At 47.3% G+C, this 19,415-nt stretch overlaps 3 protein-coding genes across 10 annotated transcripts in view; 1 reads left to right on the top strand and 2 right to left on the bottom strand.

The window, feature by feature from the left end:
- Stk36 (serine/threonine kinase 36) overlaps positions 1 to 6,239 on the bottom strand; it is a 35,504-nt gene extending 29,265 nt beyond the window's left edge. Inside the window, exons 1-5 of one of the 2 annotated variants that reach the window (XM_006496039.2) lie at positions 6,017 to 6,239; positions 5,429 to 5,601; positions 4,352 to 4,492; positions 4,156 to 4,233; positions 2,111 to 2,241 (exon numbers count right to left, since the gene is read on the bottom strand). In XM_006496039.2, the coding sequence (XP_006496102.1) occupies positions 2,111 to 2,241; positions 4,156 to 4,233; positions 4,352 to 4,492; positions 5,429 to 5,512 (434 nt within the window). In that variant the 5' untranslated portion in view covers positions 5,513 to 5,601; positions 6,017 to 6,239. The remainder of the gene's footprint in view (positions 1 to 2,110; positions 2,242 to 4,155; positions 4,234 to 4,351; positions 4,493 to 5,428; positions 5,602 to 6,016) is intronic. The other variant, NM_175031.3, reaches the window with a different exon arrangement.
- Rnf25 (ring finger protein 25) lies at positions 6,233 to 13,882 on the top strand. 4 transcript variants are annotated; one of them, NM_001305230.1, is made up of 10 exons: positions 6,233 to 6,305; positions 8,490 to 8,564; positions 8,838 to 8,937; positions 9,033 to 9,100; positions 9,199 to 9,268; positions 11,693 to 11,764; positions 11,862 to 11,999; positions 12,332 to 12,421; positions 12,936 to 13,070; positions 13,228 to 13,882. In NM_001305230.1, exons 1-10 carry the CDS (start codon positions 6,265 to 6,267, stop codon positions 13,804 to 13,806), a joined length of 1,368 nt encoding a protein of 455 aa, NP_001292159.1. In that variant the 5' UTR covers positions 6,233 to 6,264; the 3' UTR covers positions 13,807 to 13,882. The 4 variants fall into 4 exon arrangements, with proteins under 4 accessions (NP_001292159.1, NP_067288.2, XP_030111555.1 ...); NM_021313.3 differs by having other exon boundaries at positions 12,329 to 12,421; XM_030255695.1 differs by lacking the exon at positions 6,233 to 6,305 and adding an exon at positions 6,988 to 7,086.
- A 1,304-nt stretch (positions 13,883 to 15,186) lies between these two features.
- On the bottom strand, positions 15,187 to 19,341 carry Bcs1l (BCS1-like (yeast)). 4 transcript variants are annotated; one of them, NM_025784.5, is made up of 8 exons: positions 19,143 to 19,341; positions 17,752 to 18,144; positions 17,531 to 17,670; positions 17,171 to 17,365; positions 16,896 to 16,959; positions 16,501 to 16,670; positions 15,924 to 16,041; positions 15,187 to 15,808 (listed from the first exon to the last, which is right to left on the bottom strand). In NM_025784.5, the coding sequence occupies exons 2-8, from the start codon at positions 18,069 to 18,071 to the stop codon at positions 15,559 to 15,561; spliced, it is 1,257 nt and encodes a 418-aa protein (NP_080060.1). In that variant the 5' UTR covers positions 18,072 to 18,144; positions 19,143 to 19,341; the 3' UTR covers positions 15,187 to 15,558. The 4 variants fall into 4 exon arrangements, 2 of the variants coding, with proteins under 2 accessions (NP_080060.1, NP_001292581.1); NM_001305652.1 differs by having other exon boundaries at positions 19,237 to 19,341; XR_003946408.1 differs by lacking the exon at positions 16,896 to 16,959 and having other exon boundaries at positions 15,434 to 15,808; positions 19,237 to 19,322.
- Positions 19,342 to 19,415: the final 74 nt, after the last annotated feature.

Below are 19,415 nucleotides of genomic sequence, written 5' to 3'. Positions count from 1 at the left end.
ATCTCGGCTCCATCCTTTGTGCTTGTGGGATCATCCACCACATCCACAGGGGCAACTGGATCAGGAGCCTCATTCTTGCAGTGTCTCACCAATCTCTCCAGCACCCAAAGAGGTTCCGTCTGGTCCTGTGGAAACACACAAACAGACCCTCTCGCCCACGTCAACACTGATCTACTCGATCCCCAGGGGGGATGGACACAATACCTCGTGGTGATGAGACCATAACTTCAATCACCTGTGTGTCCATCTGGGGAGTCAATACGAGAGTCAAGTTTTCACTGCTGAGGAGGCATAGGGAGGAGGCACAGAAGCTAATTCGCCTTCCTCCTCCGCCTCGGCTCTTTTGTTTCGTCCTTTCTGTTCACCTGATTTTACTGTGTCTTCTTTCTTTTTCCTTTTTCTTTTAAAGCCCTTCTCCTTTTCCGACATACTTTCCTGTTGCTCTGTAAGGATTTTCTGACCTGTCTTGACTGCCTCTTGATTCAAACAGTAACAGAGTCCATATATCAGAACAAACAAGACCAAAACTATCAGACCTACCCACAAAGGGTCAATGGGAGAAAAAAGCATAACTACACAGCGAGGATCTATTGATCACTACACTGAGGTTATCATAGTTCCTTAACTTGTCCCCAAACCAGGAACCTTAACTTGTCCCAAAGCCGGGAACCTTTCGTTATGTGCCTGCTTCCTGGCAACTTTATGCTCGCCTCTATTTTATCCGAGGTCCTTCCCAAACTCCTGGGGTCGCAAGTTTCACTCACTGTGAACTTACCCTTCCGGCAACCACTGACTGCTGAAAGTTCTGAACTCGGTGGGGGAGTCGGTTCCCCGTACGGGCCACCAATTGTCGCGCCCACTCTCAACCAGCAAGAACGACGCGACCACCAGTCCTTCTAACAGCAGTTTATTCAGTCTTCATCTCTCTTCTTTCTCTTCATCAGTACCTTTCCCCAGCTGAAGAGTTCTGAATCCACGCCGGATCCTTCTCAACACTCTGTTTTACGGGAACCTTTATTAACCACTTCTTCCCCGTTATGCAGTTCTGAATCCTCCCTGTAGCAGGGGGTCTTCGCTCGTGCCTGAAGATGTTTCTTGTCCCTTGTCCTGGGTCCCAGGTCTTCTCGTCCCGTCCCGAGTTTTTCTTCCCGGGTTTCAGCACCACTTGTTGCGCGCACTCAACTGGCCAGGAAGAACGACGCTGCTACAGGATCCTTCTGCACACGTTTATTCAGTCCTATTTCTTCTTGTTTATATCTCCCCTGTTTATATCTCCCTTGTTTTTATATCTCTCCCTTGTTTTTATATCTCCGCCGAACCCTGGGCCTCTCACTCTTTTATACTCTCAGTTCCCATCCACGCACAGCAGGCCACGCCCCCTCACCAGGCACGCAGCTTCAGCTAATCAGGGCAGCAGGGGCAAATCTCCATCAAAATGGATTCACCAGTATCCTGGTACACCTGCGCAGCTCTCAAGATGTTTGTGTCTTATATGAGGAAGTCAGGTGCAAGTCATATGACTTAGCTGCAGTCCCTGGCGCCTTTGGGACTGCCGCCACACCCGCTCCCCACAATCTGCCACCATGCCTCATGACCTGAGTTCCACCCCAAAGACCCACGTGGTAGAAGGAGGGAACTGACTCCTACAAGTTGTCCTCTGGCCCCTGTAAGCAGGCCATGTCACATGGGTCTCCACAGCTCCACATTACAATAGATAGATAGATAGATAGATAGATAGATAGATAGATAGATAGATAGATAGATATTTTTAAAAAGAAAATTAAGCTGGGCAGTGGTGCATGCCATTAATTCCAGAACTTGAGAGGCAGAGGCCTATGAAACTCTGGGTTCCAGGCCAGCCTGGTATACATAGTGAGTTCCATAATGAGGTCCATAATAAGTTTAAATCTGGCCACTTTCTATGTCTTAACTATGGGATAACCTGAACCAAAGGAGACACAGTACCTTCAATTAGTTCCAAAGGCCCAGCCAAAGCCCCAGTCTCCAGCTCTGGTTCTAACGTGAGCTGGAGCACGGTTCTTACGTAAGGCCAGTGGAGAGTCTAGGACTCCCTGAAGAAGCAGCACAGATGGAAGCTCAGAAATCCTACCCAAAGTCACAAAGTTTAATGCCACCACCCTTGGCGAGAAGAATGTTCTGCGGTTTCATGTCGCGGTGTAGGATGCGGTGGGAATGCAGGTAGTACAGAGCTGACACCAACTGGGCAGCGATGGCCTGAACCTAGAGGTCAGACAAGTGAGAAACAAGGTCAGAGGACGGAGCCAGCTGACAAGCCAAAGACTTCTGGAGCTGAGGCTGAAGTGATTTTCTGTTCTTTCCTTCTCTTCTAGAACTTCACCGTTCTCTATGGCCTCTTTGTTTTTTGTTCCCCTTAATTCATCCTTTTATCTGCTCATTCATTTATTCAAGGAAAATCTATTGTATCTCTCTTATTGGCTACAGGACCATGAACAAGTTCTTCTGTGCTTTCCCAGAGTCATTATCTATAAGGTGAGGATACAGTTCATACCACCAAGGGCTAGAGTATAGATAATGGAGTTAAATCGTGTAAATCAATCATCAGAAGGGCACCTGGCATGAGGAAAATAGTCTGTGCACATCAAGTGTTTTAAATAAGGGAAACTTCCTTTTCTCAAGATACACGACCCCTCAAACAAGGCAAACAAGTCAGGAAGATAATGATATTTGTTTAGTGGGGTTTAGTTGAGCCTCACAGGCCTCAGGCTGGCCTTGACCTCACTACGTATCTGAGGATGACCTTGAACTTCTGGTTCCCTTGCCTTTTTCTCACCAGCGCTGAGATTATATGTATGTGCCACCAAGTCCAGTTTTATGAATACTGGGAATCTAATCCAGAGCTTAATGCATGCTGGGCAAGTACTGTACCAACTGAGCCACACAGACCCGGTTTAAGGTGACTATTTACAAGCAGTGATGAGATTTCTGGGGTTGGAGGGTACCCACTTGTTAAGAGTATAAAGAGACCCCTAGAGTGATTGTAGGGACATTTTCCACCAAACCCTATTGCCGGCCTCTTTGTCCTAAGGGTGAATCCTAGCCTAATGGTAAGCTTCTCTTACTGCTCTAAGACTGGCCATTCTTCCTTAAAGGCATAATAACCAACATCCACAACATTAATAGTGGCTATTTATCATTTTCATGAATTAAACTATTAATCTTCAAATAGCCTTACAAGGTAGATATTATTATTATCTTCATTTTACCAATGAAGAAACTAAACACAGGCTGGGGAGATGGCTCAGTGGTTAAGAGCACAGACTGTTCTTCCAGAGATCCTGAGTTCCATTCCCAGCAACCACATGGTGACTCACAACTATCTTTAATGGGATCCGATGCCCTCTTCTGGTGTGTCTGAAGATAGCGATAGTGTAATCATATAAATAAAATTTAATTAAAATAGAATAAAAAAACACATTTAAGAAGAATTGTAAGGGGCTGAAGAGATGGCTCCGTGGCTAAGAGCACTGGCTGCTCTTCTAGAGGTCCTGAGTTCAATTCCCAGCAACCACATGGTGGCTCACAACCATTTATAAGGAGATCTGATGCCCTCTTCTGGCCTGCAGGTATTTATGCAGCAGAGACTCATACATTAATAAAATAAAATAAAATAAAATAAAATAAAATAAGAATTGTCAGGGCTGAGAAGATGGCTTTCTTGGTGAAATGCCCACTGCACAATTGTGAGGACTTGAGTTTGGGTTCTCAGCATCAACGCATCAACGTTAAAAGCTGGGCCTGGCGTCTCACATCTATAGCCCTGATGTTTTGGGGAGGGGGTAAAGATCCCTAGAGCTTGCTGGCGAGCCAGTCCAGCCAATCATCAATAGTCTTCAGGCTCAGTAAGAGATCGACTTTCAAAACATTGAAAGCAATGGAAGAAGACAGCAACCTTAACCTCTGGACTCTACATGCATGCACATGTGTGAGCACACGCACCTACACATACGTGCACATACACAAACATACCCTCATACGTACACACACTATAAAGAGAAAGGCAGACACATACGCACACGTACACATAAGCCGACTCTTGACACCCTCAGCTTGCATCTTAGCTCTTCACCGAGACAGAGATTCAAGGTGTGGGAACATTTGAGCCAGGAAGCATACCTGGTCTTCAGGAAGTTTTCCATCATCTTCCAGAATCTGAAAGAGTTCTCCTTCAGCGTAGTCTGTCACCACCACCACCTGTGAGGAGAAGGCAACATGACACTGAAAGAACAGTCACGCACTCTGTGGTTGGGAAATGCCTGGGGTCCTTGGGCTTGGAGAGAGGCAACCCAAGCCCAATACCGTCAAAACATACCTCTTTGTCAGTCTCAAAGCTGTCGAGCATATGCACAATGTTGGGATGCCACAGACCCCGCATGATTTCAATCTCTCGTTGCAGATTCCTCAGCTCTTTCTCTGAGCGCCCCAGTTTGGGGATGAACTTCAAGGCCACCACCTGCCAGTGGTAAAGTGAAGAGTCAAGGCCTAACTACACCATCAAGAAGTGCAAAGAAACTCTCATACTGGCTGAGCTGCCAGAGACACTCTCCATTCTGTCAGGCTGCCTCTAAGCAGCGCTGTAAGTGTGAGGTGTCCGGCTTGCATGGGCTATCACACATGCTGGGGCGGGCTTTGGTGTTACAGCTGTCTGTGAGTCATTTCTGATCCTGTAAGTAAACCGTCACTTATACTTGTTTAAGAAACCCCAATAAAACTCACTGGTGTGCTCTCTCTCTCTCTCTCTCTCTCTGTGCAAATATTTCAAGCTTTATCTTAGAGCTCCACAACTCAAGACTTATACTTCTTGATCAACTCTTAGTATAAATGTGAACACATACTTACCCCCCACCTCAACCCCCCCCCCCCCCCGGGTACTATGGATGTACTCTGGCTTTGTCAGCCCATCACTAAAGGGAAACAGTTACTGGCAAATAGATTCCTTTGATGGGACTCTGGGAGAGGTTTTCTGACCTAAGCAAAGGACTCAGCGTGAGATTTGGGGAAAGGAGAAGGAAAAGGTAAAGATGGAAGACCAGATTTCAAGGTGTTATCTTTTCTTAGGTAATACAAAGAACAGTGATCATTTTTGTCATTCAGTAGGTGTCAGGCATTGTATTAAGTGATTAAGTGTGAAACACATTTGATCCTCAGACCCTATCAATATTCCTCCATTGTACTGTTTGGGAAATGGAAGCATGGGATGTTAGGTAGTTTGTTCCTAGTTCTAAGGCTGGGATCTGATTCCAAGAAGTCAAATTTCTGGGCCTGTATACCCTAGGAAGTATGCTGGTGTCAGGGTCTAGAAATAAACACCGTGCAGCCCTTCTGTCCCACGTTTTTACTGGACACGTGGGTCACCAAATCCCATTTAAAAGATATCCTTGTCTACTACCTGAGCACTGTATTTTTTTCGGCCCTTATACACTCTCCCAAAAGAGCCTTCTCCAATCATCTCCAAAACGTGGTACTTTTCCATGGCAAGGGTTTCGGGGTCTCTCAGAAGGTAGAAAGAAGACGGTGACAAAGAGCTATAGATCCAGGGGTAGTTCCACACATCTGGGAGGCCTGGCTCATAACATGGGAGAAAGATACACGTTATCAACCTTGCTTTGTTCTATTTTTCACAATAACCAAGGCCTCAAAATCATGACCAGGGTGGAAAGATGATCAGGTCTTAGTGTCTCCAGCCCCACCCCCACCTCCCCACCCAGGTTAGGTGCCCATAGCACACCGGTGTTCCCTTTCCCCTCTCCACCAGCGATGCTCACACGCTCCTTCTATACTCTCCCAGGTTCCTGACACCCTCAGCTTGCCCAGCACCGCCACTCTGGCCCCGAGCAGAGGTCCCCTAACTTGCTCCCAGTCTAGACGCTCCAAGCTCCCCAGGCTGAGTTCAGGCTAGTTGCTCGGGGCCTCCCAGCTGCCTGCGTTACTTTTCTCCATTCCTCATTGATGCTCTCGTTAGTTTCCCCACTCTTACCAGTTTTACTCCCTGGAACTGATTAGAAGTTTAAAGGACAAAGCTCTCAGAGGTGTGTGACAGATGCGAACCGCCCATTGGCACTTTGTAGGGCACTTCTGTCGCTTGGCTAGCAGGCCCCACAAAGGATCTAGAGTCTTCAGTTGCCTAGAAACGGCGTCAGCTTTCTTTTACTCCGCCCCGCCCTAGTTTTCCGCCTCTAACTTCCCAAAAGGTGTTTCCGGTTCCGGCCAAGAGCCGGAGAAGACATGGCGGCGTCTGCGTCGACAGCTGCTGGGGAAGAGGACTGGTAACTTTGGGTCATAGGTTTTGGCTGGCTGCCTGGATCTGGTGCCGGGAACTAGCAACAGCTTCGGACCGTCCGAACCACGGGCATAAAGGGTGGATCAAGGGGCGAGGGATAGAAGAGACATCCTTTCGTAGGCGAGCTACTGGACCGGGAACGGAGGGAGGAGGGACGCTGATCTGAGAAGGGACTGGGTCTACGGCGGCCTTGCCAGCTGGGCCCACGCCTTATCGACCCCATTGCTCCCTACTACGGGCCTACCCCTCCCCACTTCTCCCTGATGTGATTTTTCTGGGCCCTGGAGGATGGCTTCTCATCACACCTCCCGCCTCTCGGAACGGACGCCCTCCTCGTGCCCCTAGGATCCTGCCCCTTGGACCAGTCCATTTCTGCCTACGCGTTCCTCAATCTTCCCATATTCCTGATAGCACTAATAACTATTGTCAGAAAAGCCTTACTCCCCTCATAAGCTCTCCTATTCTCTCGAGCATTCTTAATAAGAAACCAAAAGCCTTTAAAGACTTTGGGTTTTGGACATAAGATAAAAATGTGCTCACTCCATATTTAATTAGCTTGATGTGATGCTGACCAAACCAGCTAGCTCCTGCGAGTCAGTGTCAGCTATTAAAAAAAAAAAAAAGTGGGTGTGGCATTACCTCATAGAGTAGTTGGGAAGATGGATCACCATGGATTCGTAATATCCATAGGCCTGCTTTTCATTAATTGCTGAAGTATAAAACCTCAAGAGACCAAAGGACATCTGTCTGAGTTAAGGCCTTATACTGTTAGTATTAGGACAGCCTATTTCGGACCCCCATCCCCACCCCACCCCCACCTCCACCTGTAACCTATGACCTTATTTACATTTAGGTCTGTATCTTACATCCAAGGCTCAGGTGACCTAAGGTGGGCAAAGTACTGAAGGAAGTCTTAACTGAGACTGCACCTCTGTGTTCCGTTGGTTTAGGGAGCCCAGCCAGACTAGTGCTTTTCACTGTTGTGAGTGACTTCTAAGATTATGAAGGGACACCTGAGCCATGACAGAGTAGCAGTGGCTGCATTGGTCTATAGCAGCCAGAATGTCTTTTAGTAGTAGTAGTAGTAGTAGTAGTAGTAGTAGTAGTAGTAGTAGTAGTAGTAAAATAAGCTTTAAGAAGAATGCTAATAATAACCATCACTATAGAAATGATACTGGGGTGTGCTTCCTCTAGATGGAGAGGAAATGTATAAGAAAGTGGATACAGGTTTCATATCACCTGGGTAGGGCTGTGGACAATCACTCTTCTTGGATGTCATTACAGCTGTTTTTTCTATGTTTAAATGTGAACCCTCTGATTTATATCGGGGCCATGAACTCTGATCAGGGCTAACTAGGCATCCAGGGTTATGTGCACACTCAGTCCTCAGACTGCCCTTCTCGGTTTCCTTTTAAAGGGAGGGGGTAGATCACCTAGACTAGATACTGTGTCTCAGACATTTGTGCACTTTATATAAACAAATCATTTATCTCTTACAGTAGCCCTAGTGAGTATGCTCTATTATCACTAGGTGGTAGACAGTGTAACTCAGGTTTCTAAATATAAGTAACCTGACCACATAGCTTGGTAAGTAGTTTCTGCTCTACTATTAGCTACAAGGCTTATGACTCTTTCTAATGCAATATAGCTTTTATACTACCTAGACCTGTTCAACCTGATATGTCCTTTGAGGATGCTTAGACTGGCTGGTGCTGGCAAGGTTATTGGCAGTACTCAGAACACAGGGATCCATGCTAAACAGTTGTATAGGTAGGCAGCAGTAGTATTGATAACCTTGTTAATAATGAATGGGTGTCATATATGTAGGACAGAGGGAAACCCACTAAAGGATAACTTAAGCTGTAGAAATTTAAGCAGGGAACCAGGACCTGGCTCTGATTGGTCCCATTCCTCCTGGGTTAAGGTTTGGTTAGTTTTAACTCTCTGAGAATGTGTTTTCTCAAGTTAGCAGTGTGATCTCTAAAAATTTAATTCCCATGCTTTCTACCTGGCCAGTCAACTACTTGAAGAAATATTTCCCCATGTTAAAAAATAATTTGGCCAGAGAATGTATTCAGGCAGATTTTTTTTTTAAGTCAGACTTCATCAACCTTGGCAGCTTCAGCAGGAAGAGCTGCAATGGTGACTCAGTCTCCCCCTTACTCTCCAGGGTCCTTCCCTCTGAAGTTGAAGTATTAGAGTCTATCTATCTGGATGAGCTACAGGTGATGAAAGGGAATGGCAGGTACGTATTCAGCTAGGGGTGGGCAGGGGTCTCAGCCGTGAGAGAGTTCTGCACAGAATCTGGACTTAGGATACGATGAGCCTCCCCTCACAGAGGTGAAGTTTAACTACTATTCCTTTAATTGCCCCCCCCACGCCCCCCGCCGCCGCCACCACCACAGAGAAACAAGTCCAGCGTGCATTCCTCTACCTGCTTTACTGTCTCGCCCCCTCCTCCTTAGCTCTCAAGCCCCTGCCTAGTCACATCCTTCGTTTTCACTTCATCCCCCTGCAGATCACCATGGGAGATCTTTATCACTCTGCACCCTGCCACCGCAGAGGTCCAAGATTCGCAGTTTGTCTGCTTTACTCTGGTTCTTCGGATCCCAGTCCAGGTGATTCTTCTTCCACACAGTAGCAGATGGAGGCGAGGGGAGAGTCCCTAGAGCGGGCATCACTTTGATGGCTGTTTGTTGCTTTTCTGCATCAGTATCCCCACGAGGTTCCACAGATCTCCATCCGTAACCCTCGAGGACTTTCAGATGAGCAGATCCACAAGTAAGTAAGGCTAGTTGGAGCAGGGACAATTCAGAATTCAGCTCTGCCTGTGGAAGGAAGGGGGTCGCTTTAATATTGACCTCTCCGGTTTTTTCCAGGATCTCACAGGCCCTGGGCCATGTGGCCAAGGAAGGACTAGGCACTGCCATGCTCTATGAACTCATTGAGGTAAAGTGTGACGGCCTGGTAAAATGTCCTTCCTTCCAGGCAACATTATATCTATAGCCAGTACATTTAGTGTTTGTTTGCATAAGGCCTCAATTAGTCTAGAAAGATAACTCTCATGTATCTAAAAAAGAATATATATATATATATATATATATATATACATACATACATACATATATATAGAGGGGGGGGGGGAGACAGACAGCAGAGACAGAGACAGAGAGTTACAGTTGAGTAGCTCCCCTTGGGTTGTTGGTTCTAAGCATCTTGATGAAAAAGTACTTCTCCTCTTTGACCTTGTTGTAGGGTTTTTGTTATTTTATTTAGTTAGTTCTTTTCTTTCTCTTTTTGTTGTTTATTTATTTTTGGTCTTAGTTAGGGTTTCTATTGCTGTGATAAAAACACTATGATCAAAAGTAACTTAGGGAAGAAAGCATTTATTTCATCTTATACTTCCAAAGAACAGTCCATGACTGAGGGAAGTCAGAGCAGTAGCTGGAGGCAGGAACCTGAAGGCAGGAAGAAGCCATGGAGGGTGCTACTTCCTGACTTGCTCAGCCTGCTTTCTTATAGCTCCCAGGACCACCAACTCAAGGGATGGCCCACCCACAATGGTCTGAGCCCTCCCCCCTCAGTCATCAATTAAGAAAATGCCTTACATTGTGCTAGGCATTTGCCATAGGCAATGGCTTGCCTACAGGCCATTTTTATGGAGGTATTTTCTCAGATGATTCTAGTTAACCAAGGCTGGGTCTCACTGTGTGGCTCTGGCTGGCCTGAAAGAGAGAACCCTCCCAACTGCTGGGATTAAGGTGTGTGTCCCCATGCCCTGCGTTTTCTCTGCTTCAATTTCAGTACTTTTTCTTTTTTCTCTACTGAGGTTCCAACCTAAGGCTTTACAAATATTAGACAAGTGCTCTACTACTGAGCTATATCTGTAACATTTTTAAAATTTTGTAATTCTGAGAATGAGTTACAAGGTGGTCAAGCAAGCCTGAAACTGGTGACGTCCTGTCCCTGTCTCCCTGGTAGTTGGTATTATAAGCCAAGGCATAGTGGTTGGGAGGTGGAAGCAAGAGAATCCATAAGTTCAGAGCACCTTTAGCTACACAGCAAGTTCAAGGATGGCTTGGGCTACCTCAGACTCTATCTTTAGAAAAGAGAAAGAAAATTGTATATTCTTTCTAGTTAAGTAAACAACTCACATAACACAAAGGCAGAGTAACAAAATATATAGGTAACTTTTCTTGTTTGAGGTTAAAAACACACAAGCAGCCGGGCAGTGGTGGCACACGCCTTTAATCCCAGCACTTGGGAGGCAGAGGCAGGCGGATTACTGAGTTCGAGGCCAGCCTGGTCTACAGAGTGAGTTCCAGGACAGCCAGGGCTACACAGAGAAACCCTGTCTCGAAGAAGAAAAAAAAAAAAAAAGTAAAAACACACAAGCATGGTCACCCTTATTTCCTACTGGGGTTCATGAAGGAAAATGTTCAGAGTAAGGTGAAGATGGGTGGGGGCACATACCTGTCCTGGGTCAGACCCCAGTGCATCTTCTGAAACTCGATAGTGTTAGCTGTGCAAATGCACGTTTCATAGAGCAACTTGATGCTTTTAATTTGCTGTCCATTTGGGTTGTCTATTTGAACAAATGCATTGCCCCATGGGGGAATTTTCCCTGAAGAATGTTAAGAAGGCCTCTGAGGCCCAGCTCAGTGGTGAGTGCTAATAAGGCTAGCATAGGGAAATCTGAAGGAAAAGGATCTCTGGAGCCTGACTCCTGGTTCAAACAAAAACAAAAGAGGCAAACAAAAGTGGAAATGAGGTGTGCTTGTTTAGTTTTGTACTTTTGAGACAGTCTCACTGTGTAACCCAAGCTGGCCTCACACTCAAAGCAGTCCTCCTACCTCAGCTGCCTGGGTGTTGGAGCTGAAGCTACCATGTCACGCGTCAGTGACGATGAGTCTTGGGTATTTTTTTTTTTTTTTAAAGATTTATTTATTTATTATATGTAAGTACACTGTAGCTGTCTTCAGACACTCCAGAAGAGGGCATCAGATCTCATTACGGGTGGTTGTGAGCCACCATGTGGTTGCTGGGATTTGAACTTTGGACCTTCGGAAGAGCAGTCGGGTGCTCTTACCCACTGAGCCATCTCACCAGCCCCGAGTCTTGGGTATTTTTTATCTCTAAGGTATATTATTTTTTATCTCTAAGTATATTAAATGTGACTTAGCGAGAGAAGTAATTGACTTAGATATTGAAACCAGGAAGGCCAAATGAAGAGGTGGCGGAGAGGATCCTTGCAGGAAAAACATTAGGCTTGGTGACATCCGTCATGTCCAGCCAGCTAGTCCTGGAAGAAGTGTGTGGGGCGCGTGCGCAGTTTCCCGCCTCCGTGTTTCAGCACCTCTTCTCTCCTTCCAGAAAGGGAAGGAGATTCTCACGGATAACAACATTCCCCATGGCCAGTGTGTCATCTGCCTCTATGGTTTCCAGGTGGGTTTCTCAGCTGGGATCTGGGAGGAGTAGGAGCAGACGGGGAAGGGCTAGGGAGCGGACACTAACGCAGGACCGTGCGTCTGTCTTCCTACAGGAGAAGGAGGCCTTTACCAAAACACCCTGTTACCACTACTTCCACTGCCATTGCCTTGCCAGGTACATCCAGCACATGGAACAAGAGCTGACTACACAGGAACAGGAACAGGAGCGACAGCACGTTGTCACCAAGCAGGTAGACATCACCAGACCCACTGTCTCTCCTGGTCCCCCTAGACTTTCATCTCCATCCCTCCAGTCTGGTGGCCTTTCATCGTTTTAGTTCGAGATTCTTACCCTTTGAGATTCTTACCCCTGTCCAGGAAGAACGGCATCCATGTGTATAGTGACATATATATTGCATGCAGCTTTGCAGCATTTCCACGCCTCTCCTTAGGCAGCTCTTTCCTCCTTTGTTCTGCCACATTGCTGAGCATCAGCTAACGCTTGTGCCCTTTGACCCCAGCCCTCCAAAGACTGGGCTGGCTGACAGGGAGCAGGATGTGATTTCTCCTCTTGTTTTAGAAGGCAGTCGGTGTGCAGTGTCCTGTGTGCAGGGAGCCCCTTGTGTATGATCTTGCCTCGCTGAAAGCAGCCCCTGAACCCCAACAACCCATGGTAAGGGACTTCCTTCTGCTCTAAGCCGGGCTTTCTCTAAGGAAAGAGAAATGGCATCTTGTCTCTGCTGAATTCTCTGGAGTTGGGTTTGATTTGCTTAAGACTACTCTGCAAAGCCACAGCTTCCCCCTCCCCCCTCCCCCAGGAGCCTAAGGCTTCAGAAGTCCAACTCTGAGGAACAAAACCAAGAACTCAATATTGGGAATGTGGCTCATTTGGTAGTGCACTTGGCTAACACACATAAAGCCCTAGGTTTGGTCCCCAGCACTGCATTAAAAAAACCTGGTATGGTGGTACACTCACATAATCACGGCACTCAGGAAGGATAAAGCAGTTCAAGGTCAAGTTTGAGAGCATTCTGGGCTATATGAAATTCTTGTCTAAAACAAAACAAAAAAACCAGGAACCTTGTGCAGTTCCCTACGACAATGTTAGAAGGGTTAGGGTTCAGTCATCTGTCTGTCTTTCTCACACTGTTTCTTTTTCTCCTCCCATTTGCTTCCTTTCCTCTAAGGAGCTGTACCAACCCAGTGCAGAGAGCTTGCGCCAACAGGAAGAGCTCAAACTGCTGTATCAGAGGCAGCAGGAAAAGGGTGGTATCATTGACCTTGAGGCTGAACGGAACCGATACTTCATTAGCCTTCAGCAGGTGAGGAAAGGGGAGGGTTTCCCCTTTAGCCTCAAACGCCTCCTATGAATGCCGTGGCCCTAGGGTGTGCTTCCCTCGGCTAGCAAGGTTGCTGATGGTTGCTGATAGTAGAGAAGGGTGCCCCGTGATGCATCAGCTCTGCCTCTCTTCTCTCCAGCCTCCTGCTGCTCTTGAGCCGGAGTCAGCTGTAGATGTCTCCAGAGAACCCCAGCCACCTAATGCCCTTTCTGCAGAACAATCTACTTCCCTAGCTGACCAATCAACTCTGCCAACTTCTCTACCCATGACAACCCAGTATACGTATGAGAAGACTTCGGGGGCTGGGCCAAATCAACAGAGGCCGGGTGAGACCCAGAAATCCGTGCTAGATCCTCCACGACATGGTCGTGGCTCCTGGCGACAGTATGATCGGAGGCACCCAAAAGGAGGGGAGTGCTGCACCCCAAAAGGTACCAGTGAAATCCATGAACTGCCACCTCCTGAGAAGCCTCTCAAGGAGACTGTAGACTTAAAGGCAGAACCCCGTAACAAAGGGCTCACAGGTCATCCTCAGGAGAAGGGGCCTGGTAGCTGGCAGGGCCCCTCAGCTCGCAGGACTCGGGACTGTGCTCGCTGGGAACGCTCCAAAAACCGTACACCGGGTTCTTGCTATCCCCACCTACCTCGGGGCCAGGGAGCATACCGGTCTGGTACTCGCAGGGAGCCCCTGGGCTTGGAATCTGAGGAAGGTTCCTAGCAGTACTGTTGGGGGACAGGGAATTGGGGTGGGAGGGAGGCAATAAAGAGAATTGACCTTTGCTTAACAGCATCTAGCCTATGTGGTATGACTCTTTATGGTAAGGGGCTCCCACCTTTCTTGTAAGTCTGTTCACCAAAGGCACTAGGGTAAAAAGGGTCTTCCCTGCCAGTGTGATCAGTTCTGAGACGGTCCACATCTGTGCATATAGCTCTGAACAAAACCCACATTTGCACGCATGCATTGTTCAGCCTACTGGTTGGTTGTTTCAAGATAAGGTACCATATAGCCTCAAGCTTTATATAGCTGAAGAATTCCAGGTCTTTCTGTCTCTACTTCCTAGCAGATTCCAGCCCATTGCCACATGGCCAGTTTGTGCATGCTAGGCAAGCATACTACCAACTGAGCCACATCCCAAGCCCTTTTGTGGTTGTTTTTTTTTTTTAAAGGTTTATTTATTTATTTATTTATTATATGTAAGTACACTGTAGCTGTCCTCAGACACTCCAGAAGAGGGAGTCAGATCTCGTCGATGGTTGTGAGCCACCATGTGGTTGCTGGGATTTGAACTCCTGACCTTCGGAAGAGCAGTCGTGTGCTCTTACCCACTGAGCCATCTCACCAGCCCCCCTTTTGTGGTTTTAAGGGGGAAAAAAGCTTTGCTGTGGTGCTCAGGTTGGTCTTAGGATTTTTATAAAATGTGTGTGTGTGTGTGTGTGTGTGTGTGTGTGTGTGTGTGTGTGTGAGTGTGTGTGAGAGAGAGAGAGAGACAGAGAGAGAGAATATTATGTGTGATATATATATATATATATATATATATATATATATATATATACACACATACATACATACATATCTTCAGACACATCAAAAGAGGGCATTGGATCCCATTACAGATGGTTGTGAGCCACCATGTGGTTGCTGGGAATTGAACTCAGGACCTCTGGAAGAGCAGTCAGTGCTCTTAACTGCTGAGCCATCTCTCCAGCCCAGATCTTAATTTTTTTTTCCTTTTTTCTTTTTTTTCCGAGACAGGGTCTCTCTGTTTAGCCCTGGCTGTCCTGGAACTCACTCTGTAGACCAGGCTGGCCTCAAACTCAGAAACCCACCTATCTCTGCCTCCCAAGTGCTGGGATTAAAGGTGTGCGCCACCACTGCCCTGCCCTAAAGAATAATTTAATTAATTAATTTAAAAATTCCTTAAGGAGAAATACAGATTTTGTGTGTGTGTAAAACAAATAAGAGGCCACACATTTGAGAAATAAATGGGAAGGGTTGGAGGGAGGAGGGGTAAGAGGGAAAGCAAATGTATCAAGGCGACTATAAAGAGAAATATGAAAGCTGGGCAGTGGTGGCGCACTCAGAAGGCAGAGGCAGGCAGATCTTTAGCCTGATTTATAGAACAAGTTCCAGGACAGCCAGGACTATACAGAGAAGTCTGTCTCAAAAACAAAACAAATAAGCCAATGGGGGGGGGGGGGGCAGGAGGGGACTGTGTGCCACAACACAGGGCAACAATGTATCTTATTTGGGTGGCCTTTCATGATTGCATGTATATTTTCCATTAACACTCACTCCCCTGTCCTCAGGCCATGGCCCCATCATTTGTAGATGTAGATCTTGTAGGTACCTGCTATGGCAACTCATTTTATTCTCAAGTACAAACACAGCAATGGAGGGAGGAAAGGCACAAGCCTGATTAGTGTGACAGGTGTTTATGGAATTTTTGAGAGCAGATCATGGCCTGGTGGGTCACCTCAGAGATTCAATGTTGTGAACAGCCCCCATGGGGTCATTTTTATACAGCATGAAGTAGCCTTGCACCTGGGCAGGACTAATCTCAGATGTAGCTTTAAGGACATGTTCAGCAAAGTTCTCAGCCAAAGAAGGTGCTTGCCCTGGATAGAACCTCTGGAACATCTGGGTCAGCTGCCAGTGTGAGCAGTAGCCCACATACTCCTTCAGATCTACTCGCCCGGGACGTATGAGGGCAGGATCCAGCCTAAGAGGAAAAGCACAGTGACAGCCAGCAGTCCTGCTAGCTCCTGAGATGGTCTCCTCAACCCACCAACTCTCCCACGGCCTAGGTGTGAAGTTTTGCCTTCCTGTCTCCTTACCTGTCAATGTAGTTGGTGGTCATGAACACAATTCGTGCTTCAGTGGAGGCTACACCATCCAAAGCATTAAGCAGTCCACTGAAGGTGAGGCGGCCTAGTCCTTGGTACTTTATAGGGTCTAGAGGATAACAGGAATGTGAGAAGTCATGTCTCAGTTAAAATCGTGCCCTAAGCCCCCACTTCAACTCCTTATTTATCAGTATTTCTTGTTGATGACTTAGGCCTCCAAAAATGTTCCTTGTTTACTTCTGGCCCTCAGTGTCTTAAATAACTACTTCCCTGGGTCAGGAAAATAGCTCTGTGGTTAAAACAGACAAACAGCTACACAAGCCCGAAGACCCAAGTGTGATCTCAGAATCCAAGTAAATTGCTGGATGCAGTGGCTTCTGGTGGCACATACCTAAATATTAAGGCACGTTGAAAGCAGTGACAGGAGTAGGGCAACAAGAGAGAGACAAAGGGTGCAAGGTGAGAGCTGCCTTCAAATTGTTCTCCAACCTCCACATACGTGCACCTGCACACACATGCACACTAAACTAAAAACAAAAGATTTCCCATCTCCAGCATCCACACTTACTCTCCACAGCCAAGTCTCTACTGAGAAAAGCAGCATCCACATCTTCCAGGAGCACCAAGCTCTGCTGTGGTGCTACACTCAGTAGATGGTTGAGCCGGTCATCTGAGAGGCTAGAGTCTGTGAGGCTGAGCAGGCAGATGCTGTGTTCCAGTTCTCCAGCCAGGGCTGTTCTGTGGACAGTGACATGGAAGGAGGTCCTAGGCAACCTGAAGACTTCGGGAGTCCTAGGAGGTAGGCTGCAAAGGCCTGTTTCCTATACCACTCACTTGATATATATCTATGGATCTCATGTTTATCCTGATCCTTGCTTCCCAGATTCATTCCTCTTCTAATAATTTCAGCCCAGTTTTTCTGCAAAGGCTGTTACTCAAAGTCAAGAAAATTTGACTACTCACATAAAACTGCTCTTTCCACAACCAGGGGGCCCATAAAGAAGGTAGCCACGTCTGTAGGGAATGCCTAGGGATATAACCAGGATAAACAAGACCTACAGTGAATCATGTACTCTGGCCCAGGTGTCCACATCTACCCTCAGCTCCATTCCCTGCTAGTGGTCCTAGAGGCAGAAAAGATATTCTCATAGACGAGCTTTCTTTCCCTTTCACCTGAGCTAGAATTTCCTGTAACTTCACCTGGCTACAAACTCGGCTAGATTCCAGCTGCTGCTTACCTCTGTCAATGTACCACTTGGGGTTATCAATAAATTCCCGGATATCTTTGACAATTCGGTCAGCCAGACCCTGCTGTAGGACTACAGAATCCAGTGGCCGACGTCGGCGCGGATAACCAAAGGTACGCCATTCAGACCCCACAGCTGTGTACATCACAGTCTTCCCTTCCTCCTGCTGCAGGGCCAGTGCTCGAGCTGGGAGCAAGGAAGTAAAACAGTCCCTTGATCATGCTGATGCTTCAGTCAGGTAGAGCTCTGACCTGGTACCCTTCTCCCAAGGACTCGGATCCTTATTCCTCCTCTCCAAGCAGCAGATGCCCAACCTCCCCACTTTGATAGCCTGCCTGTCCCATCTCATACCTTCTTCCAGGATGTTGAAGAAAACCTTTCGGTCAGTGCCCAGGGCCGTGAAGGTGACAGATTCCCAAGGAGTCCCTGTTTGCAAGTCTACCATCTGCATGTCTCGGTTTCGTTCTACCCGGATCCATTTTCCCTGATACCTGAATAAAATTGTCAAAGTGACCCAATTTCCTCCATCGATCCACCCTCTCCTCAGAGCCCTACCTAGTTTCCTATCTTACCAAATGAAGTGGTTTCCAGGGCTGGGGATAAATTCAAACTTGGTGGAGATCCGGCCACTTTCATGCTGAAGGTATGAGGTTTCAACACTGAGGTGCTGAGTGCGGGTGCTGTGTCGGGTAAGCCAGCTAAGCAACCAGGCATAGCTTCTGTCTCTGGCAGGGACTTCCAGTGTGATCATGTAATGGCGCCGGAATGCCACTAGACCCAACTGGGCTCCTTTCCGGGCCATAGCCAGAGCCGTACCCACACCTACCAGCCCAAATCCAGCCCCAAAGTAGGGATTGTCTTTAAGGGCCAGAACAAAGTCTGAAAATGGCATCTTGAAAAGAAGCAGCACAGATGCTTATAGGCTCTGAGGCACTGTCAAAACCGAGGGATGGATTGTAGCAGAACTGGAAGAAAGCATAAGACTAGTATAGAAACTAGACCAGTCAATCTTGCTCCGCTCCCTCCCACAGAAGCAAGATGGACAGGTCAGCAGGACTGTGTTTCAGTGGAGTAGGAATGGTGTTGGAATGCCACAGCAAACACCCCAGGCTCTTCAATCCATTTTGCTCTTCAGTTAGACCTTTTGCCAGAAGGCCATTTTGGAGAGTTTCTCAATTCCAAAAAGCAATGTACCCAGCTCCACATCAGGATACTAGAAAGGCAAGACTCTGGTCCCTGGCAAGAGCTAGACAGAAGGGTCCCCACTGAATGGAATCGGCAAAGGTGATTTTTCCATTGCTCTGTCAATGACCACATGCCTTACCATCAGAAATGTCTTTCAAATATCCTCTCCCTTACACCCCGTTCCTAATGTCCTGTACAGACATTTATTACTTCTCACCTAAACTATTTCTTGCAAGTTATTTTGGTTCTTGAGGTGATATTTGAATGGACCTTCAGCACCTGCATCATCCAAACCCACCAATCCCAGACACGCTACAATTCTGTCACTTGTATTCCAGCACCCTTGGTGCCTTGCTCCCATTGGGTTCAAATACCACAGCCGGATACGCAGGGATGCCTACATTAGAATGCGTACCTTTACTAGCAAATCACTACCTACTTCTAGCTCTCTCAGTTCTGTTGGTACCGAATGACCCCCACCCCTTTATTCTAGGCATTCTTTTTCATTGAGATCATATAGTCTACTTCTTCCACGGAGCCTTTTTCTTTTTCTTTTTTTTTTTTTTTGGAGCCTTTTTCAAATTCAACCCAATTAAGATGTGACTAAGCCTAACTTAAGACAATGCCTAAGGGGACAAAATGGCAATTATTTCCAGAACACCTCTCCTTGCAACACTTCTCCACTGCCACTCCTCTGCCTGGCACACCGGCCCACTGGTGAATTGACAGCCGTGACCTCCGCTAAGGCTCGGAGCTGTGATCCAGAATTCCAAAGCACCTTTGCATGGAGAGCCGCTGACGAAGATCTCCTGGCCCCCGGCTCCCGAACCCTGACACACAGCAGCTGACTCCCGGACACCCTATACACAGACCTGCTCGCGCTTCCAGGAACGTGGGAGAGAGAAATCTGTCACTCCGCCCCCTTCCCTCCATGACTCTCTGGCCCTCACACTCGATGGTTTCGCCGGGCCTACGAAGAGGCAGCGCCGCTAGTCCCGCCCCGGACTGCTGCATCTACTTCCGGCCACACCCACCACGGAGTCCTTGCCAC

Source organism: Mus musculus, chromosome 1, assembly GCF_000001635.26.
Source record: "Mus musculus strain C57BL/6J chromosome 1, GRCm38.p6 C57BL/6J".
Taxonomy (NCBI): domain Eukaryota; kingdom Metazoa; phylum Chordata; class Mammalia; order Rodentia; family Muridae; genus Mus; species Mus musculus.
The sequence above is the reverse complement of the archived record's forward strand: the minus strand, read 5'-3'. Positions and strand labels throughout refer to the sequence as shown.